The sequence below is a fragment of the Puma concolor genome, chromosome C2, assembly GCF_028749965.1.
Source record: "Puma concolor isolate L17-30 chromosome C2, mPumCon1.1.hap2, whole genome shotgun sequence".
Taxonomy (NCBI): Eukaryota; Metazoa; Chordata; class Mammalia; order Carnivora; family Felidae; genus Puma; species Puma concolor.
Genome location: NC_141675.1, coordinates 45,741,214 through 45,769,062, shown reverse-complemented (window position 1 = coordinate 45,769,062; position 27,849 = coordinate 45,741,214). Strand labels below are relative to the sequence as shown.

Here is a 27,849-nt window from a genome sequence, read left to right as displayed (position 1 = left end):
GAGCACAGAGCCCGATGCAGGGCTCGAACTCATGAACTGTGAGATCATGCCCTGAGCTGAAGTCGGATGCCTAACCGACTGAGCCATCCGGGTGCCCCTCCATCTATGATTATTAAAGGAGGGGGTCTCAACTGGTGCCTTCCTTCTTCACTTATTTAGGTCACTTTTCCCTCCTTCCCAGAATAGGTCAGGATTCTGCTAAATTGAGGCTTAAGTATCACCATAGTCTCTGTACGAGATACCAACAAGAAACAGAAAAATCAGAGGGTGTGGTCACACGTCTTCTTTGACAGGATCACAACCTTCCTCTACTTAGGCTTTCTCTGTGGCTGCTCTCTGTCACAGAAGCCCAGCTCTTGCACTTACTTTAAATGTCCTCATAACCATCATCAACCCTGAAAATCCCTGCACTGAATTCACCCTCTCAGTCCAAATCCACTGTGACTTCATCTGTATTCTGAAAGAACTTTGTTTTCTTTTTCTTCCCTTTCCTCAACCCTTTTAATCCTCTAGTTGAAGCAATTAGCTCTACAAATATTAGCTGCAATCAAGGTCTAGCACATGTGGTAATTTCTCCCCTAATAAATCAATCAGTTCTTTCTGTGGAGTGTGTTTTTTTTTTTTTTTTTACCCCTTTCAGTCATTAGAGAATTACAATGCTACTTGAGGATCACCAGCAACTTGAATCAGTCAAGAAACGTCAATCAAATTTGCCAGATTTTGCTTTAAAGACGAGAAAAATGGGATAGATTCACAAAGGCCTCTTGTCTTAGAATAGGAAGCTTGATAAACCCTTGTTGAATCCCTCTCAGAGAAGCCTTGGAGTATAATGATCCATTTGGAAGAAAATCAAAATCAGCTTTACCAGCGACAAATTGGACAAAACCCAGAAACTCTCATTAAAAAAAAAAAAAAATCTAAAAATTAATAATTGGAATAATCAACCACCTAGTGTCTCTAGGCAATACAATATTCTATAATAGCTGACAGGTGAGTACAGCAAAGAAAAAAATAATCTAGCAAATAGACATATTCGAATTCTATAACTGGCAAAAAAATTTTAGTTAGAAGGCAACTCAAGGATCGCCTGGCCCATGCCCATCATTGTCTCTGAGCTGACTCTAGGGTTGCAAGTGGAGGCTCTTAGGGAAAAAGGAGTGAGGAGAGTCCGCAGCAGACCTCCTCCATCCCCACCCCTTCCAGTATAGAAGCCCAATTTTTAAAAAACATTTTTAATGTTTCTTTATTTTTGAGAAAGAGACAGAGTAGGAGCAGGGGAAGGGCAGAGAGAGAAGCAGACACAGAATCTGAGGCAGGCTCCAGGCTCCAAGCTGTCAACCCTGAGCCCGACACGGGGCTCGAACTCACAAACCTTGAGATCGTGACCTGAGCCGAAGTCGGGTGCTCAACCGACTGAGCCACCCAGGCACCCCTAGAAGCTCAATTTTTATCTCTTACTCCACTCAAAAGTTCAGTTGAGGAAATGGTTTCTCTGGCTAAAAATAATTTAAGAATTGCCTATGTAGCCAAGACCATTCTTTTCATAAAGGAGTAAAATGAATGCCAGAGTAATTAGGGAATTCTTAATTTTAGTGTTGGACCCTGGGTCATATCTTCCTCTCCACCCAGTGCTCTTTCGTCATGGTGCCATGCTGTCTCTTACTCTTAGGGAGCAAATCAATGAGAATTCCCATGTCTTTGGAATTGGGCCTTTTTTTGTTTGTTTGTTTGTTTGTTTTTTTGTTTTTGAATAACCATAAGGGAAACCCAATGAAGCCAAATTAGTATGAGAAGACTCATAAACGATATACTGAAAGCAAAAGCATAGTCTGCAATTGTACTCTTTTGTCTATATCGTTTCCGGTCTCACTGGAGAATTCTATCATCGACCAGCACCTGGAAGGGGTCAGGAGGGAGGGTAGAAAAGGCCTAGTTCCATTTTCATATGTTACCAAATGTACTGCTGTTAAGATTGAGAGAAGTAAAGATTTCAGTAGGATACTTGGTGAAAACTTGCTGACATTAATGACTCAAATTCTCAGAGAGACTGCAAGGAAAATGGTGTCATCACTGTCATTCAAGACATTGAAGATGAAATTTCAAAAGGAGGCTGTCAGGCATAATGACTGCCAGGTTCTATTCTATCATTCTCAGAGGGTGGATCACATACACTACTATGCAGCCGGTGGGTGGTTGATATTGAAGTTTGAAAGGAAGCTGCAGAGAGGAGGTGGGGTGGGCGTAAGACCCGAGAGGGACTGCTTCACAACCAGAAGATATCACCGTTGACATTCTCATGGTGATTTGGGGTAAATCTGTGATCTGGGGCCGAGGCTTTAGTCTGAGATAGGCTGAAACCTGACCCATCGGGACATTTTGACAAGATCATGATCTTAGTGCGGAACAAAATTCAGGAAATTTGAGCTGTAAATGGTTGTACCAATTTATTAATTTACAGTAAGGAAATTTCTCTCTGGTGTCTGAATGTTCACGTGTGCATGCACTCCAGCACTGAGATACCTGCGAACCCTAGTCAGCAATCAGAAGGCAGCTGTGTGAGGAGAGCCCTCGTTCTCAACCTTGGCTGCCCCCTGCAACTCCCCAAGGTGCTTCAACACTGAGGCCATCCCCTAAAATAAATAAATCTGAATCTCAAGGATTAGGGCCCAGACATTAGTATTTTAAAAGTCTCCTCCAATGATTCCAAAGGACAGTCAAGGCAGAGAATCACTGGGTCAGAGCAGAAGATGTTGTCTATGCAGGTTGCCATGAGCCTGAGGCCTCATCCTTTCCACACAGGGGTCCATGCTTTTGCATACTATAGAACGTGGGTTGGTTGGTTGTTTAAACTCGGAACAGATAGAAGTTTGCCATTAAAAAAAATTGTTTTAATGTTTATTTTTGAGAGAGAGAGAGAGCAAGCAGGGGAGGGGCAGAGAGAGCAGGAGAAAGAGGATCTGAAGCAGGCTCTGCACTGATAGCAGAGAGCCCAACGCAGGGCTGGAACTCACCAGCCGTGAGGTCATGACCTGAGCCAAAGTCAGGTGCTTCCCCGACTGAGCCACCTGGGCAACCTGCCAATTTTTTTTAATTTGCCAAGTGAGGATGTATTTAATGATCACTATTCATTAAAGAAAGGAAATTTTAACAAAGATTAAGAAGGACATAATTTTACAATAAAAGAACTATGTTGTATTTCTTTTTCTTCTGTTTCTACGGATCAGGGAAAACCCCACTGTAGGCTGAGGCACACTTAAGAACTGGTGTGATCTAACTGCTCTCTATATCCAGTCAAGGCTTATCTTCCTGGATCGCTTACCATACCATGGGTTGGGGTTTGGTTCACATTAAACCACTGTCCCATGCTAACGACTCCTCTCTTACCACAGCCTTTCCATAGATGTACTCATAGTATTGATTACGTTGTAAATAATTTCTGCCCCCAGGCTTGGAAATATTCTGCCTCTTCCAATTACAGAATATGCTGATTTAATTAGCATAGCTCTTCTTCGACATCTCAAACTAAGGTTTCTAGAATGGGTGTAGCACATGTAACCCCAGATAACCACTTCTTGGGGGCACTGCTGCTCCCTTGTTTCATTACTGGACAATGATGACAATTATTCTAAATCCAGGGAAGAATTCATTGGGAGGGCAAATAACCTGTGGTGAGTTGTTTATTGTGGGTGTCAAGTTACATGAAATGAAAAAGCTTACTTAGATTGGAAACTTAATTTTGAGTGCCTCTTTGGAAACTAGTGTGTGCTCTGTTTTTCTGTGGTCGTGGTTTATGTTGCCCCCTTCCTCCTCTGAAGGGCCACGGGCATTTTGGGATCAGTTCTATACTTACTTGTCTATCTTTCACAAGACAGCCTCTGGGGGCGCCTGGGTGGCTCAGTCGCTGAAGCATCTGACTTCGGCTCAGGTCATGATCTCATAGCTCATGAGTTTGAACCCTGAGTTAGGCTCTGTGTTGACAGCTCAGAGCCTGGAGCCTGCTTCAGATTCTGTCTCCATCTTTCCATCTTTCTCTGCCCTCCCCTGCTCTTTCTCTAATATAAACAAACATTAAAAAAAATCAAAACAACAACAAGATAGCCTCTGGAAGCTACTAAGAGAGGGTAGCTGTGCCAGGAAGTCCAAGACTGTACGTAAAGTCCCCCTCAAAGTGCACATAACCTTGAGATTCACTTATGCTGACAGTGGCATAAAATACATCTTCTGTTATTAACTTCTCTTAAGCTGACATGCTTAAAAGTGGATCAAGAGAATAGAAACCAGCATCAATATGTGCTTTTGACCAAGTGGGAAAATTCTGTTCGAAGATACCTGTGTTCTCCAAGCATCCAAGATGTACAATTAGTGAGGATTGCTCTGCCCTTATTACTCCCAGCCCAATACAACCCAAGATGAAGAGCTTATCTTCTCTTCAAGGCCAAGGGCTTTGCTCAGGATAGCAGATAAACCTCAAAATGAGAACACCTGGATTTGAATCCCAGCTCCATTACTCTCTTGGGCAAGTTGCTGGGTCTCTCTGAGCCTCAGTTTCCTTATCTATAAAATGGAGATATCATTTTCATCATCACTTCATACAGTGATTGTGAGGACTAAATAATATAATTTAGGTAAAATACTGAGCAATATACCATGCATACTAAGTTCTCACTAGAAGTTAGGCTCTGGGCCAGAGCCTAGCACAATAATGTGCCATACAATAGATACTCAGTAAACACACACACACACACACACACACACACACACGTTCCGTGTCTGAAGGGAAAATCTCAGTAGAAATGCTGAGGTAAAAATTTGTTACTAAGTTCTCAACGTTAGTTTTCAGACATTAACGATGTAACCTGACTTACTTGCTATTTAATCTTGCTCATGAATTTGTCTCTTGTCTCTCTGATGACTTCTCCTAGGACCCTTGCTTTTCTGTGGTAAATTCCTTTTTTTTTTTTTTTTTTTTTTTTGAGTTTACTTGAGAGAGAGAGAGAGAGACAAGCAGAGAGAGAGAGAATCCCAAGCAGGCTTCATGCTGTCAGTACAGAACCCAGTGCAGGGCTCAAACTCACAAACCATGAGATCATGACCTGAGCCAAAATCAAGAGTTGGACACTTAATCAACTGAGCCACCCAGGTACCCTGTGGTGAATTCTTAGAGCAGACTATATGAACACAATCTCTTCTTTCCATGACAGTGCCCTTCTCTTCTTTACAGATTCAGATATTTCTCAGACCCAGAACCTCATTTCCTTGCTAGAGTCCTGAAGCAGCAAAGCATTTTGAAGGAAAGCTTTTAGAAAACTAGATATTTGCACCTGTGCCCCAGGAAAAATTGGAATGAACTTTTCTATGATTCCAAATCATGGATTGGGAAGAAAAGGAGTTAGGGGGACAGGCCCTGATGGTTGGTCTAGGGCACTTCATATTGACACAGAACCCAACTCAGTTCAATATTTTATCCTGTTACATTAACATTTTCCAAAATCAATTAATTACCAAGAAATACATATATGTTCTTCTTCTGTCCACACACCTCTTCAGCCCCCATCAAAAACAAAAACAGAAACACATCAAAAAATGCACTTCTCAGGTTGCTGAAAATCTGCCATAGGAGCCAAGCCTGTTTCTGAAAGTTTCAACTCATCCAATCAGACAAAAGGCTGAGGAAAGCGGAGGCATTTATCAAGTTACAGGGAGGACTCCATCTGTTATCTTAGACCTTTGTTACCAAGTGACACAAGAGGAGATTGTCGAAGGCAGCATGAAAGAGTTTTATTTTACAGACTCTTAGTCCAAAGCTTCCAAATTAGAGAGAAGCAGCAGCAGGAAAGAAGTCAAGTAAGTATGATGAAGAAGTCTCCATATCCTGCCATTCTACTGACGAGAACCACCGTTGAGGGTGAAGGTGCCTCTGTGGCCGGGATCTGTCCATTCAGCTTCTACAATAAATGCAGCCAAAGGGGCAGTCACTTCTCATCAGTCACAAAAGTCTCCTCTTTAGACCTCACTCTCACAAAAGCCATTTCTCATCATGCCAAACCAACAAAAGAAAGTCATTTTTTGTATGGCTGGGGTGTTAAGCTTCGTGTGCGCCCTTGGAGTTGTGACAGCCCTGGGGACACCGTTGTGGATCAAAGCCACCTTCCTCTGCAAAACAGGGGCTCTGCTCGTCAATGCCTCTGGTCAGGAGCTGGACAAGTTCATGGGAGAAATGCAGTACGGGCTTTTCCACGGAGAGGGTGTGAGGCAGTGCGGGCTGGGAGCGAGGCCCTTTCGGTTCTCACGTAAGTAACAATTGCATTTGAATTATTTAATACTTTAGGCGCGCTCTCCCAATTGTTACAAGGAATTACTTTTAAGAAGGAATTATTTTTAAGAGCCTTGCCCTGTCTATTACAAGCCTCTTAAAACAGACGTGAACCATTTGAAATACCTAGGACTCTTGTGAGCAATTTCTTCTTCCTACTTTTTACTATTTTGTTCTTATTATTTCATTCTGTTTTTATTATGACAATATATAGTTAATGAGTTGGTATGGAATTAAGCTTTTTGAGAAGGTAAGCAATTAAATTCTCTTAAACATTAATATTTATGCTAGAAATTTTGGTATCTTTTTAAAGGGGGGGCAACTTGGACAAATAGAAAGCTGTAAGAGACGATCTTCTTTTTGTTCTTAAAACAAAACAAAAAGGTCAGTGTCATGGGCTCCTTAAGCAACTCTAACTTCTTTTCCACCTTGCTCATGACTTTGTACCCCATCTATCCCTCTTTTATCCCTGCTAGCACCTTTCCTGCTGCTAATATTTTTTTTTTCTTTTTTCACCAATGTGAATCACTTGGCTTTTGGAATTTAAAGCGGATCTGCTATGCTAACTGGGAAAGAAACAGATGCCTATTTAGGATAGAAAATTTGCAACTGATTGACCTTCAAATCATGTAGAGAATATGAGATGGGTTTTCTGTTCGATTTTTGTGAGATGGAAGTGTTACCCACAGTATTTATAACCTGTTTATCTTAAGAAGAGAATTTTTAAAAAATTACCATGTGAATAGGCAACTCATTAAATGAAAATTAATAAGAAGGCATTTGTTATATCTCTCACAACACACATTCAGAAATTATTATTATTTCAAAAGGGCTGGTTTGGAACAATCTTATGAAGAAACAGCCAGTAAATTACTGCATAAATCACTCTTCAGGAAAGGAGGTTACCAAGTGAGGCATTTAAAATGAATTATTATTTTGCCTGGGTATTTTTTTTTTCTCTAGCATAGGTAGAAAGCTAAATTAATTGAATTTATTATTAACATATGCAGTGTCTAATTAAATTTCAGTGCTGGCCTATTTATATTTCTGCAACATTCCTTCTATCTTCTTCGCAGTCACTGGACACCAACTTTCACTCACATAGGTTATTAGGTGATACAAATTGTCACAGGGCTCCAAAAAATCCTCAAGAATTAGTCTTTAGCTTTTCGGAAAATTATCATCCACTAGATTTGATGAAGTGAATACCAACTCTTTTCGCTGAATGGCTTCAGTTCATTAAGGTAATAGGGCTGTTAAAGTTGCTTAGCTGTCCTTGGGGGGAAAAAAGAACAAAGTAGATCACATGATTTGCAACTGTATTAAAAAATAAAAGAGGAAAAAAGATGAGTGGAATTAGGTAACTCTCATTCATTGACAGCTAAAAAAGCGAGAGGAAAGCTTCTCACACATGAATTTAGACAAAAGCAGGGACCATACAGTGAGTTTTCTGGAGCCTTTGCATTTTGTACAGTGAAACAGAGATCAGCTTTACTCATACCATAGGACAGGTTTCAAACGGTAGGTTTTGTGAACACTTACAAGACATGAAGCACGAAGCGTGTTTTGTCTTATTTAATCCTCACAAAGCCACATGCCTTAGCGGTTTGATGAATAGTTTTCATGGCCGTGTCCTCTGCTAGCTCTGTCTGTGACGCCGTTGTGTTAGTCAGGTGGCCTACCCTTTGCTTTTGTGCGGACTCAGAGTCGTGTGGTTTAGACAATACCTTCACCTATGACAGAATTTCATTTGTCCTTGTGATACTTTGAACATTTCCCCCCACCCTCGTTAAGAAGATCTTACATTTGTTAGTCTGTTCTGTGGTGACAGCCTCTCTGTGTAACCTGTCTCTACCCCAGACGTGTTAAAACCTCATTAATTTCTTTTTTTTTAATGTATTTACTTTGAGAGAGAGAAAGAGAGAGAGAGAGAGAGAGAGAGAGAGAGAGAGAGTGAGTGAGCTGGGGAAGAAGGGAGGGAGGGAGGGAGGGAGAGAGAGAGAGAGAGAATGAATCCCAAGCAGGCTCCACACTGCCAGCATGGAGCCCGAGGTGGGGCTTGAACTCACAAACCATGAGACCATGACCTGAGCCAAAATCTAGAGTTGGATGCTTAACTGACTGAGCACCCAGGCACCCCAAAACCTCATTAACTTCAATGAGACCCTGCAAAGTATACCTACAGTATCACTTTTGCTGCCTAAGCTTAGAAGTATCTCTTTCAACGGAACACAAGAGAAAGTTAGGAAAAGTGAATACTGGATTCCCTAAAAAGCATAATGCTCATTAATTTTCTTAAATGTTTGTTTATTTTGAGAGAGAGAGAGAGGGCAACAGCAGGGGTGGGCAGAGAGAGGGAGAGGGAGAGGGAGAGGGAGAGGGAGAGGGAGAGAGAGAGAGAGAGAGAGAGAGAGAGAGAGAGAGAGAGAGAGAGAGAGAGAATCCCAAGCAGGCTCTGCACTGTCAGCACTGAGCTCGATAGTGCTCCATCTCATGAACCAGGAGATTATGACCTGAGCCTAAATCAAGAGTCCGTCGCTTAACCAACTGAGCCACCCAGGTGCCCTGCATAGTGCTTATTGAAACAAGCAGCCCTCTCAGTGATAAAAACTTCCTCACCAATATGCCTTTCGAACATCCTGCACTGAATTGACACTCCTGCTACAGGAAGGCTTCATGGTCCAGATCTTCACATTCAAAATGCCATCACCCTGTCAGTGACGTTCTAACAACGCATTCTTGAAGGAAGAGAGCCCTCAGATCATTCGCCTGAGAGAAAAATGTAGTCCTGTTACTGTAAGAGAATGGGAGGCCTAACCCTGTTTTCTCAATAATGGCGTCCTTCGAGCAAAATGTAGAGCCCCCAGAGAGCTCAGGGTAGATGATTCTTTCCTGTTTCTTCCAGAGCCCAAGTTATGATTAGGGCACAACTCACTTCCCATAACTTTTCCCTTTCTCATATTCCCCTTAGAAAAGTTATTAAGCAAACATTTGGATTGAAGGAACTTTCCAACGTAGGAGGAATGGAAAAGGCAGCTCGTCCAACTATCAATCGCTTCGTGACCCGGTTCTTCGTGCTGTGGAGGCAGCATCAGTTAATACAGATTTACATTTCGGTTCTGTGGGATTGCTAAATGCTACCTCGCTGACCAAACTTTTCATTTAGATCAGCACTGGTCAACAGAAATACAATGTAAGCCATAAACGCAGGCCACATATGTAATTTTCAATGTTCTAGTCATACTAGAAAAAAGGAGTAAAGGAAACAAGTGAAATGAATAGTGATGACATTTTTCTTTAACCCAAGAAACCCAGAATACTGTCATTTTAACATGTAGTCAACGTAAGAGATATTTTACTTTTTTTGTGCTAAGTCCTTAAAATCTAGTGTATATTTTAACTTACAGCACGCCTCCATCCAAACTAGCCACATTTCAAGTGCTCACCAGCCATTTCAATGTGGCTAATAGCTATCACAACTGGACAGTGCAAACTCAGCTAGAGATTTACTCTGAGTAAATTGGGCGTTGACAGTGTCCATATTCTAAATGAATTTTTGCTTGGTTCTGCTGCACAAGTGTACGTGTTATTTTTACGGGCAGTGCCATGTGTCACTTTTAAAACCCAGATATATAGTGCAACATGAGGATAAGGAATGGAGCAGAAAAACCGTCAGGCAATGTTGTCATGTTTGTTCCTATTAAACATTCCCTACTGACCACTCTATCTCTTTTAATTATAACAAGAATCTTCCCTGCCAGCATGCACAGTTATGCCGGGAAAACTTCTGCCTCGTTTACTCTGGCTGATTCTCATCCACTTATGGGTCAGCGCTTCATTTTCTAGAGGTCACTAGCATTCATACCTAGCACACAATTTCATTCATTGTGATGAAGGGCTGTTTTCCTTTCAAGGAAACACAACTGGTGGGCTTAATTTTTCCTGATATGTCACCTGTAAAATTTTAATGATGATGTTTCAACTCGTACTGTAGCCATCAAGACAAAAACTGCCAGTTTTGAGCTTAGTATGTGCGGGTGGGTTTCTGTTTTGGTGCTTGGAAACAGTGTAGAGCATCATCAAAATAGGATACCCAAGAATCATATGGTATCAATCATTCCTAGATATGCTGGTCTATTTATTGCCAAGATAGTTCAATGAGCTGGTAAAAACATATGGAATTTTTTTTTTTTTTTTTTTTTTTTGGAATGTGAAAAATAAGATCTCACCAATCATGGATCACAGATTGCAACTTTAGTCATACTTTTAAAAGCATTTTAATTGAGACCTTATGATTGAAAATGTGTTAAAAAGCTTAACAGAGATTTAACTTACTTCATATTTTTTTAAGTTTATTTATTTTGAGAGAGAGAGAGAGAGAAAGGCCACACAAGTGGGGGAGGGGCAGAGAGAAGGAGAGACAGAATCCCAAGCAGGCTCTGCACCATCAGCCCAGAGTTCGATGTGGGGCTTGACCTCACGAACAGTGAGATCATGACCTGAGCCGAGATCAAGAGTCAGATGCTTAACCAACTGTGCCACTCAGGCGCCCCAAAAATCTCATGTTTTTTTTAAGTGGGCTTCATGCCCAGTACGGAGACCAATGCAGGGCTTGAACTCAGGACCCTGAGACCATAACCTGAGCTGAGATCAAGAGCCAGACGCTTAACTGAGCCACCCAGGCACCATCCCCCCCCCCCTTCATATTTTTAGAAAGCAGAGTTTCTTTACCAAATGAGGCACATCACCCAGGTTACAGAGGGGATGTTGAAACTACTTGCGTCGGCAAGCAGGTGGCTTCTCAAACCTACTATCTTGGGGTAGAATAGTCGGGACTCAGTTTCTGCCACTGTTACTGAGAGTTGGCACTGTACCTTCATGGTTTACTACAAGTGTGGCTCCCCCACCTGGAAGGACCCAGGGGCTCCCCTCGTCACCATCCTGCACATCCCACATCTCTCCTATCACCCTGCCTGCCCACGGCAGAGCCGCAAAGGTCTTTGATGGTACCTCCTTCTAGTAACAGTGCCTACCCCCCCCTTCCTTAACGGATGGTCTGGTGGGAGGGAAAGCTATGGAGTTCAGCGGGGAAGCCTACCTGGTAGGAGGGCAGAGGGAAGACAGCCATTTGTACCATTTCGCCTAGCTTGCATGGGCCCTCCCGCCTTTTAGCTCAGGACCCTGTTGTCTAGTCTCATTCACTCATTAAAACAGTCCAGCAAATAGACTTTTTGTTTTCCTCCCATTCAACAAAAGTGATTGTTAAGCAGCACTGGTATAAAGGGGAAAATCTTCAACTTCTCTCAGCTTAATAATGGTTTCCCGATTTGTCCTTCCCAGACCTTGATAGTCGCTCTATTCAAATCACCTTGGATTATAAGTATTTGAGAAAGTGTATTTCTCTGCAAGGAGACCCTCAGCCCCCAGAAGGCAGGAGTTCGGTATCATTCATCCCGGAACTCCCTCAAGCAGGACCCACACGGTGCACGTCACAGAGAGGTGCTTAATAAATGCGCGGTAAACAGACACTATCGGGATTAACCTGGGTTTGTGGCAGGTCTGTGTCACTCACCGAGGATTAGATTTGGAGCACATCACATTTCATTGGTTTTCAGTTCTTGCATCTGTAAAATGGGAGGTGAAACCAGGTGATTTCTAACATCTCTTCTAGTTCAAATGCTTTATGATCTATATAATGAGGGGCTGGCTGTTCTCGGCAAGGTCCTTCCGGCTTTAAAATTGCTTGACCCTTCTATTCTGTCGCTTGAAGCCTCCACTGACACATTGCAGCCACCATTGTCGGAAGCTGTGAGTTTTGTGTGCCTTTACTCTTTGGTCCTCAAATCTCATGATTTTTAAAGTATTCTGAAATACCTACCATGTATCAGGACCCAAATGAATTTTATTATCAAAGTGAATGCCCCTCTTCTTCCCGGTCAAAAGCTTTTACTTTTTGTGTAGAAAACTACGGGTTAATGAAGGAGAAAAAAAAAAATGGAATGTTTTGGAATTCTAAAGAGGTGCGTTGCTGGGGTTGCAGCGAGCAGGGGCAGCCACAAACACCCAAACAGACTAGATGGGGTTATTGAGAAAGCAAAAGGGAAGTCAAAATACAGTGAGAGGCTGAACTCCTATTTCCCCCACTTTTCCCTTTCTCTATGTTTCCTAGAAACTTCTCTGCCATCCTCCCTGAAAAACTCCTCTTTCTTGCATTTGGTTTCATCAACTGATAATGGCAAGAAATTAGGAACGACCAGCGTGTTTCGTACTCTCGGGGGATTCTTTACCCAAAGGAGGAACTGAAGCAGAAATCATCCTCCAATTGGTGAGAAATATGGGAAGATGCTGTTGAGGAAAGGAACTTCTCTCCTTGCCTAGGCCAGGAAATGACCTTTTTTCCAGGCAAAGACATAGAAAAGACTATTTACCAGGAAAAATCCCTCACAGAATTAGCCTCGTTTGAGGACTATAGTTTTGCACACATGCATGCATACAAGCGCATACACACACACACACCCCTTCCTTTACTTTAAATTACTCTCTACTCTAATAGCCAGTAAAGTCATCACCTGGGCTCTCCTGAGCCATGAAGCAAGGGCTGACGGGGCTGCATCTGAAGCGCCGTGCAATAGGTCCCAGGTGGGGCTTCTGGAACTTAACCCTGGTGTGTGTGAACTTCACCTGTCGGAGCAGGACTCCAAATCATTTTTACAATTTGCTCTTGTGCTTTCTCTTTGACTAGCTGTGGGTATCTTCCCCAAGGATGTTTGGACAACACAGAATTAAAAACACTTATTTCCGCTGCCCATTTACTGGGTGCCTGATAGGTGCCAGGCATTTTGCATATATCACCTCCACCCCTTTGGGACGTGTTCTGATGCCATTCCCCCTTGAACAAAAATGGAAACTGTAAACTCAGGTCACAGGACTTCTCAAAGTCACAGATCTAGTAGGTAGCCAGCCTGAGACTGAAATTCAGATGCATGATAGATCGCGATCATTCTTCTGCCATGTCTGTCTCCTTACAACGTGCAAAAAGAACACAAAGCAAGGAAGAAAATCTAAGAGCAAACTTCAGTTTCACCATCCATTTCAACAATGATGTCGGGACATCACAAGAGCTAAATCTTGTATATCAATATGATGATGGTCCTTGGCCTAGCGACTTGGGCTCATTCACTGCCTCTTTATTTCACATTCCAGTGGCCCTAATGTCTCAGCCTCGATCTCTGACCTTTGGAAGGTAAAACAGTCAAGCCAAGTCTGTTTAATAATCTAGGTTGAGCGGGTCACATGCTTATGGCTAATCTTTGGGTTATGAAATTATATTACATTAATGTTGATAATTTATGTTGAAAGCAGAGTGAGCTGGCTGCTCCTGTGGCTGTCTGACTTAAGATCACCGCCAACGAAACCCTTCATGGTATGATCTTCAGAATTACTTACTTGACCACAACAATTATTTCACCAAAATGGCAGGCTCTTTTCTGAGGTGTCTTGAGTGTTGAAAACAGAGGCAGAGATAAAAACAAAAGCAGGTACATAGCATTTGGTTAACTTCAAAAACTGGTATTTTATTAGGAGCCAGTGGATTAGAATTAGAGCATAAATTAAAATCTCATTTTTAAAAAGTGAAAAATAAAAGCTCGTTTTTATCTCTGAAGTAGATCAGGGATTTCATAAAATTAAAGACTTTCTTTTTTTTTTTTTTTAACAAAACTTATTTAAATTAAACAATGACAAATAAGTCTTTCACCCGGTCACGCCTGTAAACACCCAGACTGGTTGGGAGATGATACACTTTTATTACAGGTAGGATAGAGCTGACTAATAGCAAACTGTACCTGGCAGACTAATTTATGCAGGATTCGTATTTCGCTCCCTCTCAGCGTGTTATAATTGTAGCAAAGCCATTCTCAGGAGTTATTACCCCAACATAATCATACCCTGTGGATTAGGAGCAGTCAAATGGGTTCTGTTATCAGAGACACATATGCGCCAAAGCAGCTGTCGTCCCTCAGCCACCGTGGGTGATTAAGACTCACTGACGGGGCTGCCTCTGAATTGGGTTGAGTCAGGTAGATACACTTCAGCTGAGAGGAATTCAGGCGCGGTACTGAAAAGATGGCATATTAGACGGTTCTATCTTACCGTGAGGTCTCCTCCTCTTAAGTGCTGGGGTCACGGATCTCATTCTCCCTGACCACGGCAGCTGTCAGAAAGCAGCCTGGCTCAATACCTAGGCGTGAGCTTATGGGGGATATTAAAGGAGGCGAATGCACTGAGCGTATGTCAAGGAATGCCTTTTACTGGATTTTCATAATGACCGGCCGCAGATGGGCTGAGGCGAAAGTCAGATCAAGAGCATTTCCGGAAGAAGAAAGAAACCTTCTCTCTTACTCCCTTTCAAGAAAATGAATAGCTGAGCACCAAGGGGCCAAATACAACGGTTTTTACGCACCTTTTATGTGGAGGAGGACAAGTTGAGAAGGAAGACAGGACCTCTGAAGCTACCACATGGCTTTAATCTAGGAAGAGGTTGCTGCACCATGGCTGACATCATTATCAGAGCCTGCCTTCGTTCCCAGAGCTCCACAGATGGTGTTACCTTCATTCTGCACCCAGCCAGATAAAGGCGAAAAGGGTTGATGAAACCTAAGCCATCGGGTCAGTGATCCATAACCCTGGTTGCACCTTAGAATCACCTGCACCATAGAATCACCTAGGCTCCATCCTAGGCCAGTCGAACCAGGATCTCGGGAGGGGGCGCCTGAGAAGTGGGATGGCTGAGAAGCTCCCTGGGAGATTCTGATGTGTAGCCAAGGCTGAGAACTACAGAGGTGGCCAGTGGCCAAGACAGGTGGAAGCAGGTGAGGCATCAGAAGTCCCCCAAATAAGGGAAGGACAAGACCTCCAGAAGGAGGGCAGGGAAGAGGAACAGCAGTGTTTAGCATTGCTTCCACACAGGTGGGAGGCTTTAGGATCCTTAGTTTCCACTCCTTCAGCTGTTTATTTCCATGAAGGGTCTCACAGTTGCCCTACACCTGCCTGGCCTCAGCGAGAACGTGAGATCTGATTGATGAGTTTGAGTAAGGAACAGCATACTTGGCTCTCAGCCCCAGAGGCTTCTCGTCTTTCTGAGTCTGCCCACCACTTACAGGAGCCTGTTTTCCACCTGATCAGGATAAGGGAACCTGCTCTGCCCTGGACTGGGAGACTCTCAGGTGTCCAGCCCCACCTGTGACGAGGTGGGTGAGGCCGCCGAATTCAGCAGAACTTGGTGGAAGATCTAAGCCACATTCTCCAGCACTGTATCCAGAAAGAACGCTAACATTCTGACCTTCACCTGCCTGTCTCTTGTGGAAGGGTTCTGCTCCTTCCAAAGAGACTATCAGGAGACTATCACCTCCTTAGAGATGTGCCATCGGCCCAAAAATCATTTTAGAGAAGTCATTACAGAGAATGTGCAAGAAATTGCACAAGGGAAATAGAAATGAGAATGAGAACAATATATCAGATGCTGAGGAAAGTGTGTGACAGGTACCAAATAAGTAATTAGCTATAAATCTAAAGTTTCTGGATCATTTACAGGAATAGTCACCCACCTGGTCAGGGAGGGGGAGAAAAGTAAAAGTGTGGGCTACAAGATAGAAACTTTGCCTGAATTCCATGTGTTCAGGGGTTCCATGTCCATAGGGACCCCTATGGGGGAGGGGAATCGTCCGTCTCAATGTACAGTTAAGTGCTCTGACCACCTGTGAGCCCAAAATTCCCACCCACCCACAATGCCTGATCATGAGACTTGAAAATGCAGACGCTCTCTAGACATTGGGTTCTTATATCCTCCACTCCTCTTCGTGGAAATATGACTGCCCTACCGTTCTCATCGTGTTAAAAAAATATTTAAGTGATTACTTAAAATCGACATAGAGCATCCACGTAAGTGATCTCACTTGTGTGTCTCAAAAGTTCTTTGACTTATTTCTGTCACTACTCACATTTACACAGAAGGGAGCCAAGGTATCCAGACGCCCACATGAGCAGTGAATGGCCAAATGAGACTAATCCTAAACTTTCCTAACTACAAAAGCTATGCTTTTTTCAACCTGCTATGTTACCTTTCAGTTAAGGCCTGGCTATTTGTCACTCTTCCGAGCAGCATCTCTGTCCTTCTTGCTTTGGTGTTGGATGATATTCTAACTAATCTTCTTGGTAATGCCTAAATATAGGTTTAGATTGGACTTACTAAATTCCTGTTCAAGACCTGTAGGATAAAAGATAGGACTGTCAGACTGGAATCAGTAATAGATATAAAGGAGAACAAAGTTTCAAGATAAAATATAACGGAGGAAACCAGCAGATAGAAATAAATTTTAAGGCAACTGAAATGAAAGCCATGCATTTAGAGACAGCAAATAAAACACGAATTAATGGCAAGTAATAAAGGAACATACTTAGCAGTTGGTAAAAACAAATAGTTTTTTTATCTTATTCTTATTACTCTCCAATGATCTGTTGAAAACAGCATGACTTTACATGTAAGACACAAATTCTCTGTAAGTTAGAGTCTATGCGCCCTCACCCCCACGCCGAGGAAAAAAAAAATCACTGGGGCCTATAATGTGCCTAAGCGTTCTTCTAGACTCTGCAGATATGAAGGAATGAGAGAGGGTACTTGTTCACAAACAATGAAGAATCTAGCAAGAGTGTTTTAAATAACTGGCAACGTATAAAAGTTGCACCAGTACGTCAGTCAAGATGGACTGTTACGTTTCAACAACAAGTAAGTTCAAACATCCCAGGTAAATCAGCAAAGATTGATCTCTTGCTCAGAGAACATATTTGTCAGAGATCAGCTGTAGGTCCAGTCCAGGGTGCAGCCACCATCTGGAATGCCACCAGTTGTTAGAAAGAATTGTGGAGACTCTCACACTGGCAAGTAAACCCTCTGACCCGTAACTGACACATGCCACTTCCACTTAGACTTTGTTGACAAAGGTTGTTACACAGCCACATCTAACTTCAAAGGGGCCGGGACGTGCAATCCTATCACGAGCCCAGAATCAGGAAGAACCAGAATTGTAGATAGTTGAATAGCACTAATTACTATCACAATTATTGTTTTTATTCACACAGCCCCAAGAAGTAGAATTATTCTTTGTCAGGGCAAGGCACAAGGAAACTGGAAGAAAGTTCTTAAGAGTTAGATTTAGATTTCACTAAATGGCATGGAGGAAGCCATTCTGAGCAAAGGAATAGCGCGAGCCAAGGTATGAAGAGCCTATTGTGGTCAGAGTACAAAGGACGGGAGAGAAAGGAGAAGGAGGATAAGGCTGGAGAGGAAGGCAGTGACCAGAATATGGAAGACTTTGCTGTACCAACGCAGTTCATTTGATCTCGAAGGCAGTGGGAAGCCACTTAACGGTGTTAAGCAGGTATGTGACAAGGTAGAAGATGGACTGGAAAAAAACCAAAAGAGAGGTGAAGAGGCCAGTCCACAGGCTCCTTCATCCAATATTTGGTGGCCCAAACCAACATTATCAGAGGGCTGCAAGCGAGGGGAAATATTTCCAAAATAATCCGAAGCAAAAATCAACAGACCTTAGCGACATGAAACGAACCCCAGACTTCTGCAGGACAGAGAGCTGTAGCAAGTCAATGAGAAAAGAAACACAGAGGAGAAGATTTAGAGGGAATAGGGCACTATTTTTGGTCATGTTTAATGAGGTTCACTTACAGGCCAGCAACAAGTGATGTCCATCAGTTGCACAGATGTGGAGGTCATGGGAGCAGGTCTGGAATAGGGGCAGAGAAAAAGGAATCAGCAGATTAGAGGTGGCAGTGGGATCTACAATGGAAGGAAAGATTTCCAGGGAGGGGAATCAAATGAGAAGGTGAATAAGAGTGGGTTTTAGAAAATACCAATACTTATGGGTAGAGAGGAGGGATTGGCAAGGCAGGCTGAGGAGGAGGGGCAGTGAACTGGAAAGGAAATGAGCAGAGGGGAAACCGAGAGAGGGGAAACTTTCAAAAGGAAGTAATGGTTAACAGTCCCAAACACCACACAGGTGCCAAACAGAGGCAATTAAAATAGTCCTTTGAAATTTAATCTTTTTCTTTCTTTCCTTTCTTTCTTTCTTTCTCTTTCAGAGAGAATGAGCGGGGGAGGGGCAGAGAGAGAGGGGGAGGGGCAGAGAGAGAGGGGGACGGGAGATCTGAAGCGGGCTCCATGCTGACAGCACAGAGCCCGATGAAAGGCTGGAACTCATGAACCATGAGTCATGACCTGAGCCAAAGTTGGAAACTTAGCCACCCCGGGTGCCTCAGTCCTTTGAATTTTAACACCACAAGGTCATGGGAGACCTTTCTAAAGCATTCCTGATAGAGTGGTGGAGAAGAGAGGTCCTTGTGAGAGCTGAGGAGGGAATGGGAGGCAAGGACTCAGAGAAGGGCTTCAGGCATACCTGCATGCATGCCTGTGTGTGCACGAGCGTGTATGGGTGAGTCCACGAGTATGTTCACAACGGGAGATGCTTGAAGAAAGCGCTGAAGACAGACGGGAGAGGTAGGTAATGGATTGAGAAAGGACTCTGTGAGGTAGAAAAGGATGAGTCTGACAGCACAGGGAGAAGGCCAGGCCTTGGACAAGAGGAAGAAAATGTCACTCAGAATGGAGGGAAGGTTGGGCCCAAACCAAAGAAAACATGGCAATGGGGAACTGACAGGTGAGAGAATTGCCCTGATAGCCCCTGTTTTCTCTTTGGAATGGAAGAGTTCAATTCACTGGATGTTTTCAAGCCTTCTGTAAGCCAGGCACACAAACTGACAGAAATGGAGGCAGGGGGTGGGGGTGATAGGTGCTTAAGAGTCGGGGAAGGGATGGAATATCTGACAAGGGCCAGAAGGGGAAAAGACTGGAAAAGACTCTGCAGGATGGCCGGGGGAGGGGGGGAGCCCACAGATCAGAGGCCCAAGTTGCAATGGGGGTACAGAGTCAAGGGACATGGCTCAAAGAATAGACCCCCCCCCACCAAATCATTGAGGGAGGGACAATTCCCCACAGAAAGCTCCCCTATGACTGTATTTTCACTGCAGATCCTCTGCTTAGGACTCGCTCAGCTCCGTTTTGTGATAGCAGACTGCACTAATGAGGGTATGACAGCCTTTCTCTGTTCGCTGAGCTAGTTATGCGGTGCGGATTTCCTTCCCGTCCCCCCACCCCATGACAGGTGCTTTCTATTCTGCTATTTGGACAGTGGCCTCAATGGCTAGTATCTTCTAGCTCTCGGTTTCTGACTAGATAATCTTGTCAGAAATCTCTGCTTACAGACTGCAGGGAAGAGAAACTGAGCTCTGAACCAGTAGTTTGACATGTATGTTACAAAACATAACTCACCTTCCTTAGGTTACCTTGGATCTATACATATACAGCATTCTTTCATTTTTTTTATTATTTTTTTAAATATGAAATTTATTGTCAAATTGGTTTCCACACAACACCCGGTGCTCATCCCAACGGGTGCCCTCCTCAATGCCCATCACTCACCTTCCCCTCCCTCCCACCCCCCGTCAACCCTCAGTTTGTTCTCAGTTTTTAAGAGTCTCTCATGGTTTGCCTCCTTCCCTCTCTGTAACTTTTCTTCCCCCCTCCCCTCCCCCATGGTCTTCTGTGAAGTTTGGGATACAGCGTTCTTTTAGAAAGCACTCTGATCCAAGTCACTCCTTTCCTGGAAGTTCATCCAAAAAAGCTAGTGTTGCTCATCTTCCACGCCCATAAAAGAAAGAAGAAGGAATGTGCTTGAAGGGGGCCATTACAGCCTCAGCTGGAATGCCGAAACCATGGGCGATAACCTAACAGATAGAAGTGCATCAGCTTGATGGAAAATCCAAGTTGTTATCTGTATGATACTTGTGAAGACAACACGTATGACATGGAAAACGCTTCTATTCTGAATAAGACGTACAGAATAGAACCTCAAAACTCCATTACGAGTATAACAACATAGGAAATAAGTATTAAGATGGACAAAGATTTGAAACGACTAAAAGGGAAAACCTTGCTTTTGTATTGGTAGGACTGTGGGTGAGATTTTTATCTTAATCTCCACTTCATTGTTATAATGTTGTTCATTTATTTTCAAAAATTCCTCTATAAACAGTTGGACATTTGAATAGAAACACAGTGAGGAGCAAGTCCATCTTTTCCTAATCTCCCTGCCCTGCTAATGAAAAAGAGCTTTGTCATGTTTAGGATTGAGATAAATTCTTTTTTTTTTTTTTTTTTTTAACATCTATTTATTTTTGAAACAGAGAGAGACAGAGCGTGAGTGGGGGAGGGGCAGAGAGGGAGGCACAGAATCTGAGGCAGGCTCCAGGTTCCGAGCTATCAGCACAGAGCCCGATGCGGGGCTTGAACTCACAGACTGTGAGATCATGACCTGAGCTGAAGTCAGACGCCCAGCCAAGTGAGCCACCCAGGAGCCCCTTGGATTGAGATGAATTCTTTTACAAATCTCAGACCTTAAACCTTGCTATTAAGCAGCCATCAGTTTCCATGTAACAGGTCAACAACCCCCAAATATGTTGGATTAAAATTTTTCTTTTAATAAAGAGATTTGAGATTCCATTCCAGTTACCAACCAGGTCTTTCAACTTCTTTAAAAAAAAAAAAAAAAAAAAAAAAAGAAGGTTCCTATCATCCCTCTGGTGATTATTCTATTTTATCTCCATTGCCCCAGATTCTCTCCCAAAACTCTCTCAATCCAGCTTCTATTACCACCAGTAGGTTACATCAAGGTCAACAGCGACTGCTAAACTCCACAGACAAATTCAAGTTCTTCTTTTTAAAAATATTTTTAACTTTTATTATTGAGAGACAGAGCATGAGTGGGGGAGGGGCAGAGAGAGAGGGAGACACAAGATCCGAAGCAGGCTCCAGGCTTTGAGCTGTCAGCACAGAGCCTGATGCAGGGCTCGAACTCACAAACCACAAGATCATGACCCGAGCTGAAGCTTTACCAACTGAACCATCCAGGCGCCCCGACAAATTCAAGTTCTTAACCAGAAACTCCCATCACACTAGAAGCTGCTAACCCCCCTCTTCTTCTCCTCTAGCCCTGGGGTCACCAAATGGACTGTCTACTCCTCTTTTTTCCTTCCCTTTTTTTGCCTTTGTGGAAGTAACTCCCTTCAGTATAAACCACTGACTTCTGCCAAGAAACCCCAGACCCGCTAACCACATCAGACTCCATCCCTGCATCCTACTCCAAGCAAAAGGTATCCATCCAACATAAACATGTCTAACAGCTACATCATGCATTCTTAATGGCTGCTATATTCCCTGTAAGGGGATGAAAATTGGTTCTTGGGAGCAGGAAAAAAACTCTTACTCTTTAAGAAGTGTCTATGAAAATAATAAATATAAATAAAAAGTGTGTATGTGTATAAAGCAAATATATAAATATAATACTGAAATCAATACACAATATATCTGTGGTATTAAGATGTCTTTGGGAAAGGGTGATTAGGAGAAATGTCTGAAAAGACTCCTGGGGTGAGGAGCAGTAATGAAAAAAAAAAAAAAAGTTGAGAAATACTAATCTACACTGTGCCAGGCATTCTTAGGTGCTAGGGATATAGCAGTGAATAAAATAGACCAATGCACCTGCCCTTGTGTCAGGAGAGAAACAAACAAGTAAAAGTATAGACTTGGTCAGGTGGTGATAATTGCTAAGGAGAAAAGTAAAAGTAAGGAAAGGAGGAGAGTTGGAAGGGGAGGTGACTGGGCAGGAGATGACAACTTTAAATATGGTGGTCAAAGAAGGCCCTCTGACAGAGCATCTAAGTAAAGACATGGAGGTGAGGGTGCAAGCCATGGGAATATCTAGGGGACTGTCCAGGCAGAGGGAGCAGTATGTGCAAAGGCCCTGCGGTAGAAGTGCTCTTGGCATGTTTGAAGTACAGTAATGAGTCCAGTGGCTAGGGCACACTCCTCAAGGGAATGGGTAGCAGATGAAGTCAGAGGTCTGGCAATGAGTCCAGCCACATAGTTCTAGTAGGCTATTATAATGACTTGGCTTATCCTCTGAGAGCCGAATCCACTAGAAGTGTTTAAGCAGGGGATTGATATGAACCAATTCATTAAAAAAAATTTTCTTTTAATGTCTATTTATTTTTGAGAGAGAGAGAGAGAGACAGCATGAGCAAGGGAGGGGCAGAGAGAGAGGGAGACACAGAGTCTAAAGCATGCTCCAGGCTCTAAGCTGTCAGCACAGCTCAAACCCTCAGACCACAAGATCATAACCTGAGTGGAAGTCAGGTGCTTAACTGACTGAGCCACCAGGTGTCCCAGAACCAATTCACTTTTTTAAAGTAGGTTCCACGCCCAGCATGGAGTTCAACGCAGGGCTTGAACTCATGGCCCTGAGATCAAGACGTGAGCTGAGATCAAGAGTCAGACACTTAACCTACTGAACCACCCAGGTACTCCTGAACCAATTCATTTTTTTAAAGATCCCTCTGGCTCCTGGGTTGAGAGTGGATTGTAAGAAGGAGGGATGGAACCAGAGAGACCGGGTAGGAAGCCCTTGCAGCCATCCAAGTGAGAGATGACGCTGGCTTAGACCCGGTGGGGCAGTGGGAATAGAGAGAAGTGGTCAGATTCTAAAGGTAGTGCCCACAGGTTTTCCTGGTGGATGAAACAGGAGAGTCAGAGAAGAATCAAGGATGATGCCAAGGAAGAGTGGAGCTTCCAGCCACTGAGATGAAGAAGGCTGAAGGAAGCACGTGTGAGGACAGGAAAAGCACAGGTGTGGTTTGGGACGCAATGAGACTCCTATTTAAGATCCCAGTCAAGATAGTCAGTAGGAAGTTGGCTGGAAACTTCCAGGTGTGGGATTCAGGGGGAAAGTCTGGGCTGGAAATATCTGTTTGAGAGTGTTTCTAGTAAAAGCCATGCCACCGGATGGAGCACCAAGGAAGTGAGGGAAGAGGGAGAAGAGAAGAGGTACAAGAATGGGGTCATCCCCTGGACGACCCCAGGGATAAGGATGAACCAACATCGCAGATCCAGATAGCAGCCTGTGAGGTGGCAAAACCAGGAGAGTGTAGTGTCTGGGAGCCAGGGGAAGACAGCACTTCGAGGAGGAGGGAGGGGGCCACTGTGCCAAATGTAGACCAAGGAAGATGGGGACAAAGATTGACTATTGGGTTTGGCAGCTCGAAGCTCTCTTGGGAAATGCTGTATCAATGCAGTGGGTTCAAGAGAAAAAGTGGAGAGAGGGAGTTGCTGCTGAGAATATAGCCAACTCCTGGAGAGGTTTTGCTTAAGGGAAATTGAAAAAAAAAAAGGGGGGGGGAGTAATAGCTGGAGGGCTTAAGTGATTTTTTTTTTTTTTTGAGAAAGGGAGCATGCGCGTGGGAGGGGCAGAGAGAGAGGGGGACAGAGGATCCAAAGCAGCTCCACACCGACAGCAGCCAGCCCGATGTGAGGCTCAAACCACAAACCGGGATATCAAGACCTGAGCTGAAGTCGGACACTCAACCGAATGAGCCACCCAGGTGCCCCACGTGAGAGTTTTTTACGATGAGAAAATGACAGCATGTTTTTTGTGTGCCCAAGGGGCTGATCCAAAGAGAGGAGGAAATTGCGTGGCAGAGAGAGAAGAGAAATCCTCAGTAGTGTGCTTGAGGAGGTGAGAAGGGATGGCTATGAACAGTGGTCGAGCTGGCCTAGGGGCACAGCACGGAGAGCTTCTCCTGACCACCTACCTTGTGCTAGCTACTCCATACCCTGAGGTCATGGAGTCCTCACAGTTTTGAGAGAAAGGCAGAATGAGCCTTATTTTTCAGATAAGGAGATCAAGATTTAGAGACTTCACAGACTTAGAAAAGAAGCTGACATGTGGACCTCCTCTAATTTCCAATGCCTGGTCCCTTCCCAGGCTGCCCCACGGAACACCTTCATTTTGCAGAGAGAAACAGGGACTCTTTGACCTGCTCAAGGTCACATGGTGGACTAGAACCTGGCGCTTGGCTCTTGGCCTGGGCTCCTTTTCTTCCCTTCTACTGAGCTCGTCCTCCTCCGTGCCAAACTGTCACCTTTGCTGAGGCCCTTGCTCACGTCTGGAAGAGCCTACTCGTTCCGGACCTTGCCCTCATGCTCTTTTTTTAGTTTTAGGCAGGTTTATTGAGGTATAATTACATACAGTAAAATTCATGCTTTTTAGGAGTACCGGCCTATGAATTTTGACTAATGCATAAAGGCGCGTAAATACCACCACATTCAGGATATACAGCCTTCCATTACCCTCCAAATTACCCTTGTGCCCCCCTTTGTGGTCAGTCTCCTCTCTCACTGCCAACCTTGGGCAAAACCTGATCTGTGTGCTGTCCTCATCATCTTGCTGTTTCCAGAACGTCACGTGTATGGAATCATACAACATGCAGCCTTTTGAGTGTAGTTAATTTCAGTTAGCATAATGCATTTCAGATCCATCCGTGTTATTGTATGTAGCAATAGTCCATTCCTTTGTATTACTAAGAGGTATGCCATTCTGTGGACAGGCCAAAGCTTGTTTATCCATTCACCAGTTGATCGATATTTAAGATGTTTCCAATTTTTGGCAAATATGAATGACGCCACTATAAACATCTCCATACAGATTTTTGTGTAGACATATGCTTTTAATTCTCTTAGACAAATATCTAGAAATAGGATTTCTGGGTCATATGTTAAGTCTATGTTCAGCCTTTTAAGGACTGAAACTATTGGATATCCATATGCCAAAACAAACAAACAAACAAACAAACAAACAAATTTAACGATGACCATATACAAAAAATAACTCAAAATGGATCACAGACTTAAATGTGAACCTAAAAGTAAAAAATGTCTAGAAGAAAAACATAGGAGAAAATACTTGTGACCTTGCATGAGGCAAAGACTTCTTAGATTTGACATCCAAAACATGATACATAAAAGAAAAACAATTGATAAACTAGAACTCATAAAAATCAGAACTGCTTTTCAAAAGGCACTGATAAGAGAATGAACAGACAAGCCACGTACTTAGAGAAAATATTTGTGAATTACTTATCTGATAAGGGGCTCGTATCCAGCATGCATAAAGAATTCTCAGAACTCAGTAATAAGAAACAATCCAATAAAAAATGCACAAAAGATATAAAGAGACACTTCACCAAAAAGAGATATACAGAAGGCAAATAAACTCACAGAATGATGCTCAATATCATTAGTCATTTGGAAAATGCTAAGTAAAACTACAATGAGGTAAACGACACACCTATTTAATGGCTACAGTTTTAAAAAGCTGCCAAGTGCCAGCAAGAATGCAGAAGGCTGACACTCATACTTTGCTGGTGGGAAGGTTGTGAAATGACACAGCCAGTCTGGACAACAATTGGCAGCTTTTACAAAGTTACACATACAGCACGAGGGGGTGGGGGGTGGGGGCAGGTGGACTATAAAGGAGAAATGGGAAAGTTCTTAGAATGGTGACATTGTTCTATATATTGATTGTGGTGGTGGTTACATGACAGAATGAGTTTATCAAAACTCACAGAAGTATACAGTGAAAGGGGAGAATTCTTTACTGTGTTAATTTTACTTTAATCTAAAAAATAGCAGGGGAGGGTTAAAAGCACAGGCACAGATGCCCCTGACTGGGCTAGTTTACTTCTTTGTGCCTCAGGGTTTTTTGTTTTTTAAGTCTATACATTGAGAATAAAATGGCACCTTCCTTATGCTGTTGTAAGACTTAAATCTCCCTCATTTATGTTTTATGTTGTGACAATTAAAAGATTTAGATCTCTCATCTATGCTTCAATTTATTAATTTTTTTTCTTTTCAAATTAGTGGTTTTGCTTTTTTTCCCCATTAGCTCATTATTTACTTATTATTATTTTTAATTTATATCCAAGTTAGTTAGCATATAGTGCAACAATGATTTCGGGAGTAGATTCCTTAATGCCCCTTACCCATTTAGCCCATCCCTCCTCCCACAACCCCTCCAGTAACCCTCAGTTTGTTCTCCATATTTATGAGTCTCTTCTGTTTTGTCCCCCTCCCTGTTTTTATATTATTTTTGCTTCCCTTCCCTTGTGTTCATCTGTTCTGTGTCTTAAAGTCCTCATATGAGTGAAGTCATATGATATTTGTCTTTCTCTAATTTCGCTTAGCATAATGCCCTCTAGTTCCATCCACATAGTTGCAAATGGCAAGATTTCATTCTTTTTGACAGCTGAGTAATACTCCATTATACATATATATATATGTATATATATATATAATATATATAGTATAAATATAATATATACATGCATATATATATACCACATTTTCTTTATCCATTCATCCATCTGTGGACATTTGGGCTCTTTCCTTACTTCAGCTATTGTCGATAGTGCTGCTATAAACACTGGGGTGCGCGTGTCCCTTTGAAACAGCACACCTGTATCCCTTGGATAAACGCCTAGTAGTGCAATTGCTGGGTCATAGGGTAGTTCTATTTTTAGTTTTTTGAGGCACCCCATACTGTTTTCCAGAGTGGCTGCCCCAGTTTGCATGCCCACCAGCAGGGCAAAAGAGATCCTCTTTCTCCGCATCCTCGCCAACGTCTGTTGGCAACATCTGTTACCTGAGTTATGCTTCAATTTATGTTGTAAGAATTAAAACACTTAAGTTTCTAATTTATGCAATATAGGTAAAGTACCTGGAACATAGCAAATGCTATGTAACTTTTGGTTGTTGATTTTAGTCCTGTTGGTACTACTCATGTATTGCTCTTTGAGGAAGTTCGGTGATGAAATAACGGCGAAGAAGGGCACTTGGGGGCTGGGGTGGTCTGATGATGGGGAGAGGCAGGCACATGGACTCGCGCACAGAGTGGAGGAAGTCCGTGAGAAGAGAACGAAGGACAAGGAGAGTGATTCTGAGTACAAGCCTGCAGTACTAATGTGGCATCAGCTGCGGGCTTTAATAAGTAACTCCCTTTCACTTGCAAAAGCTAATTAAGTAATTTCTGGAGGCCAGAAGTGACTTGGGCTGGATTTAATGACAGCCCCTCCACAGTACAAAACGTTCAAATCCTTTGTCTGTGTTACAATCCCAAACCTAAAAGGAAGGAAAGACCAAACATACCTACCTCCTAGATACACAGTATCCAATCTCGCTGAAGTGACACCTCCCGGTATTTATTTGAACGGTCCGCTCTCAGCTTCAGCCACGCAAAAGTCCTGTGAACGTTAGTGTGAAATGGAACGATGTTACCAGAGTTCTGGCCGATTGTTACAGACTCAGGGAATTTTCATCAAAAACAGAAACCTGAGAAAATGTAAATAAACTGTGTAACTTGCAGGGATTAGTGCCCTGCTGGGTGACTTTTCTCACAAGGGTGGAAATTGTAAAAGACTTCATAAGAATTAGAATGCTCCATGTGACAATTTATTTTAGCTCCTAGCTTTTCTTTCCAGGGGGCAAATCAGCGCAACTTCTTTCAGCCTTTGTTTCATTTGGG

The 27,849-nt window shown here is 43.0% G+C and overlaps 1 protein-coding gene across 1 annotated transcript in view; it reads left to right on the top strand.

Annotated features, from left to right (window-relative positions):
- The first annotated feature begins 5,743 nt into the window (after nucleotides 1-5,743).
- CLRN1 (clarin 1) overlaps nucleotides 5,744-27,849 on the top strand; it is a 39,679-nt gene continuing 17,573 nt past the window's right edge. Inside the window, exon 1 of the mRNA XM_025913915.2 lies at nucleotides 5,744-6,290. Coding sequence (XP_025769700.1) covers nucleotides 6,038-6,290 — 253 coding nt within the window. The 5' untranslated portion in view covers nucleotides 5,744-6,037. The remainder of the gene's footprint in view (nucleotides 6,291-27,849) is intronic.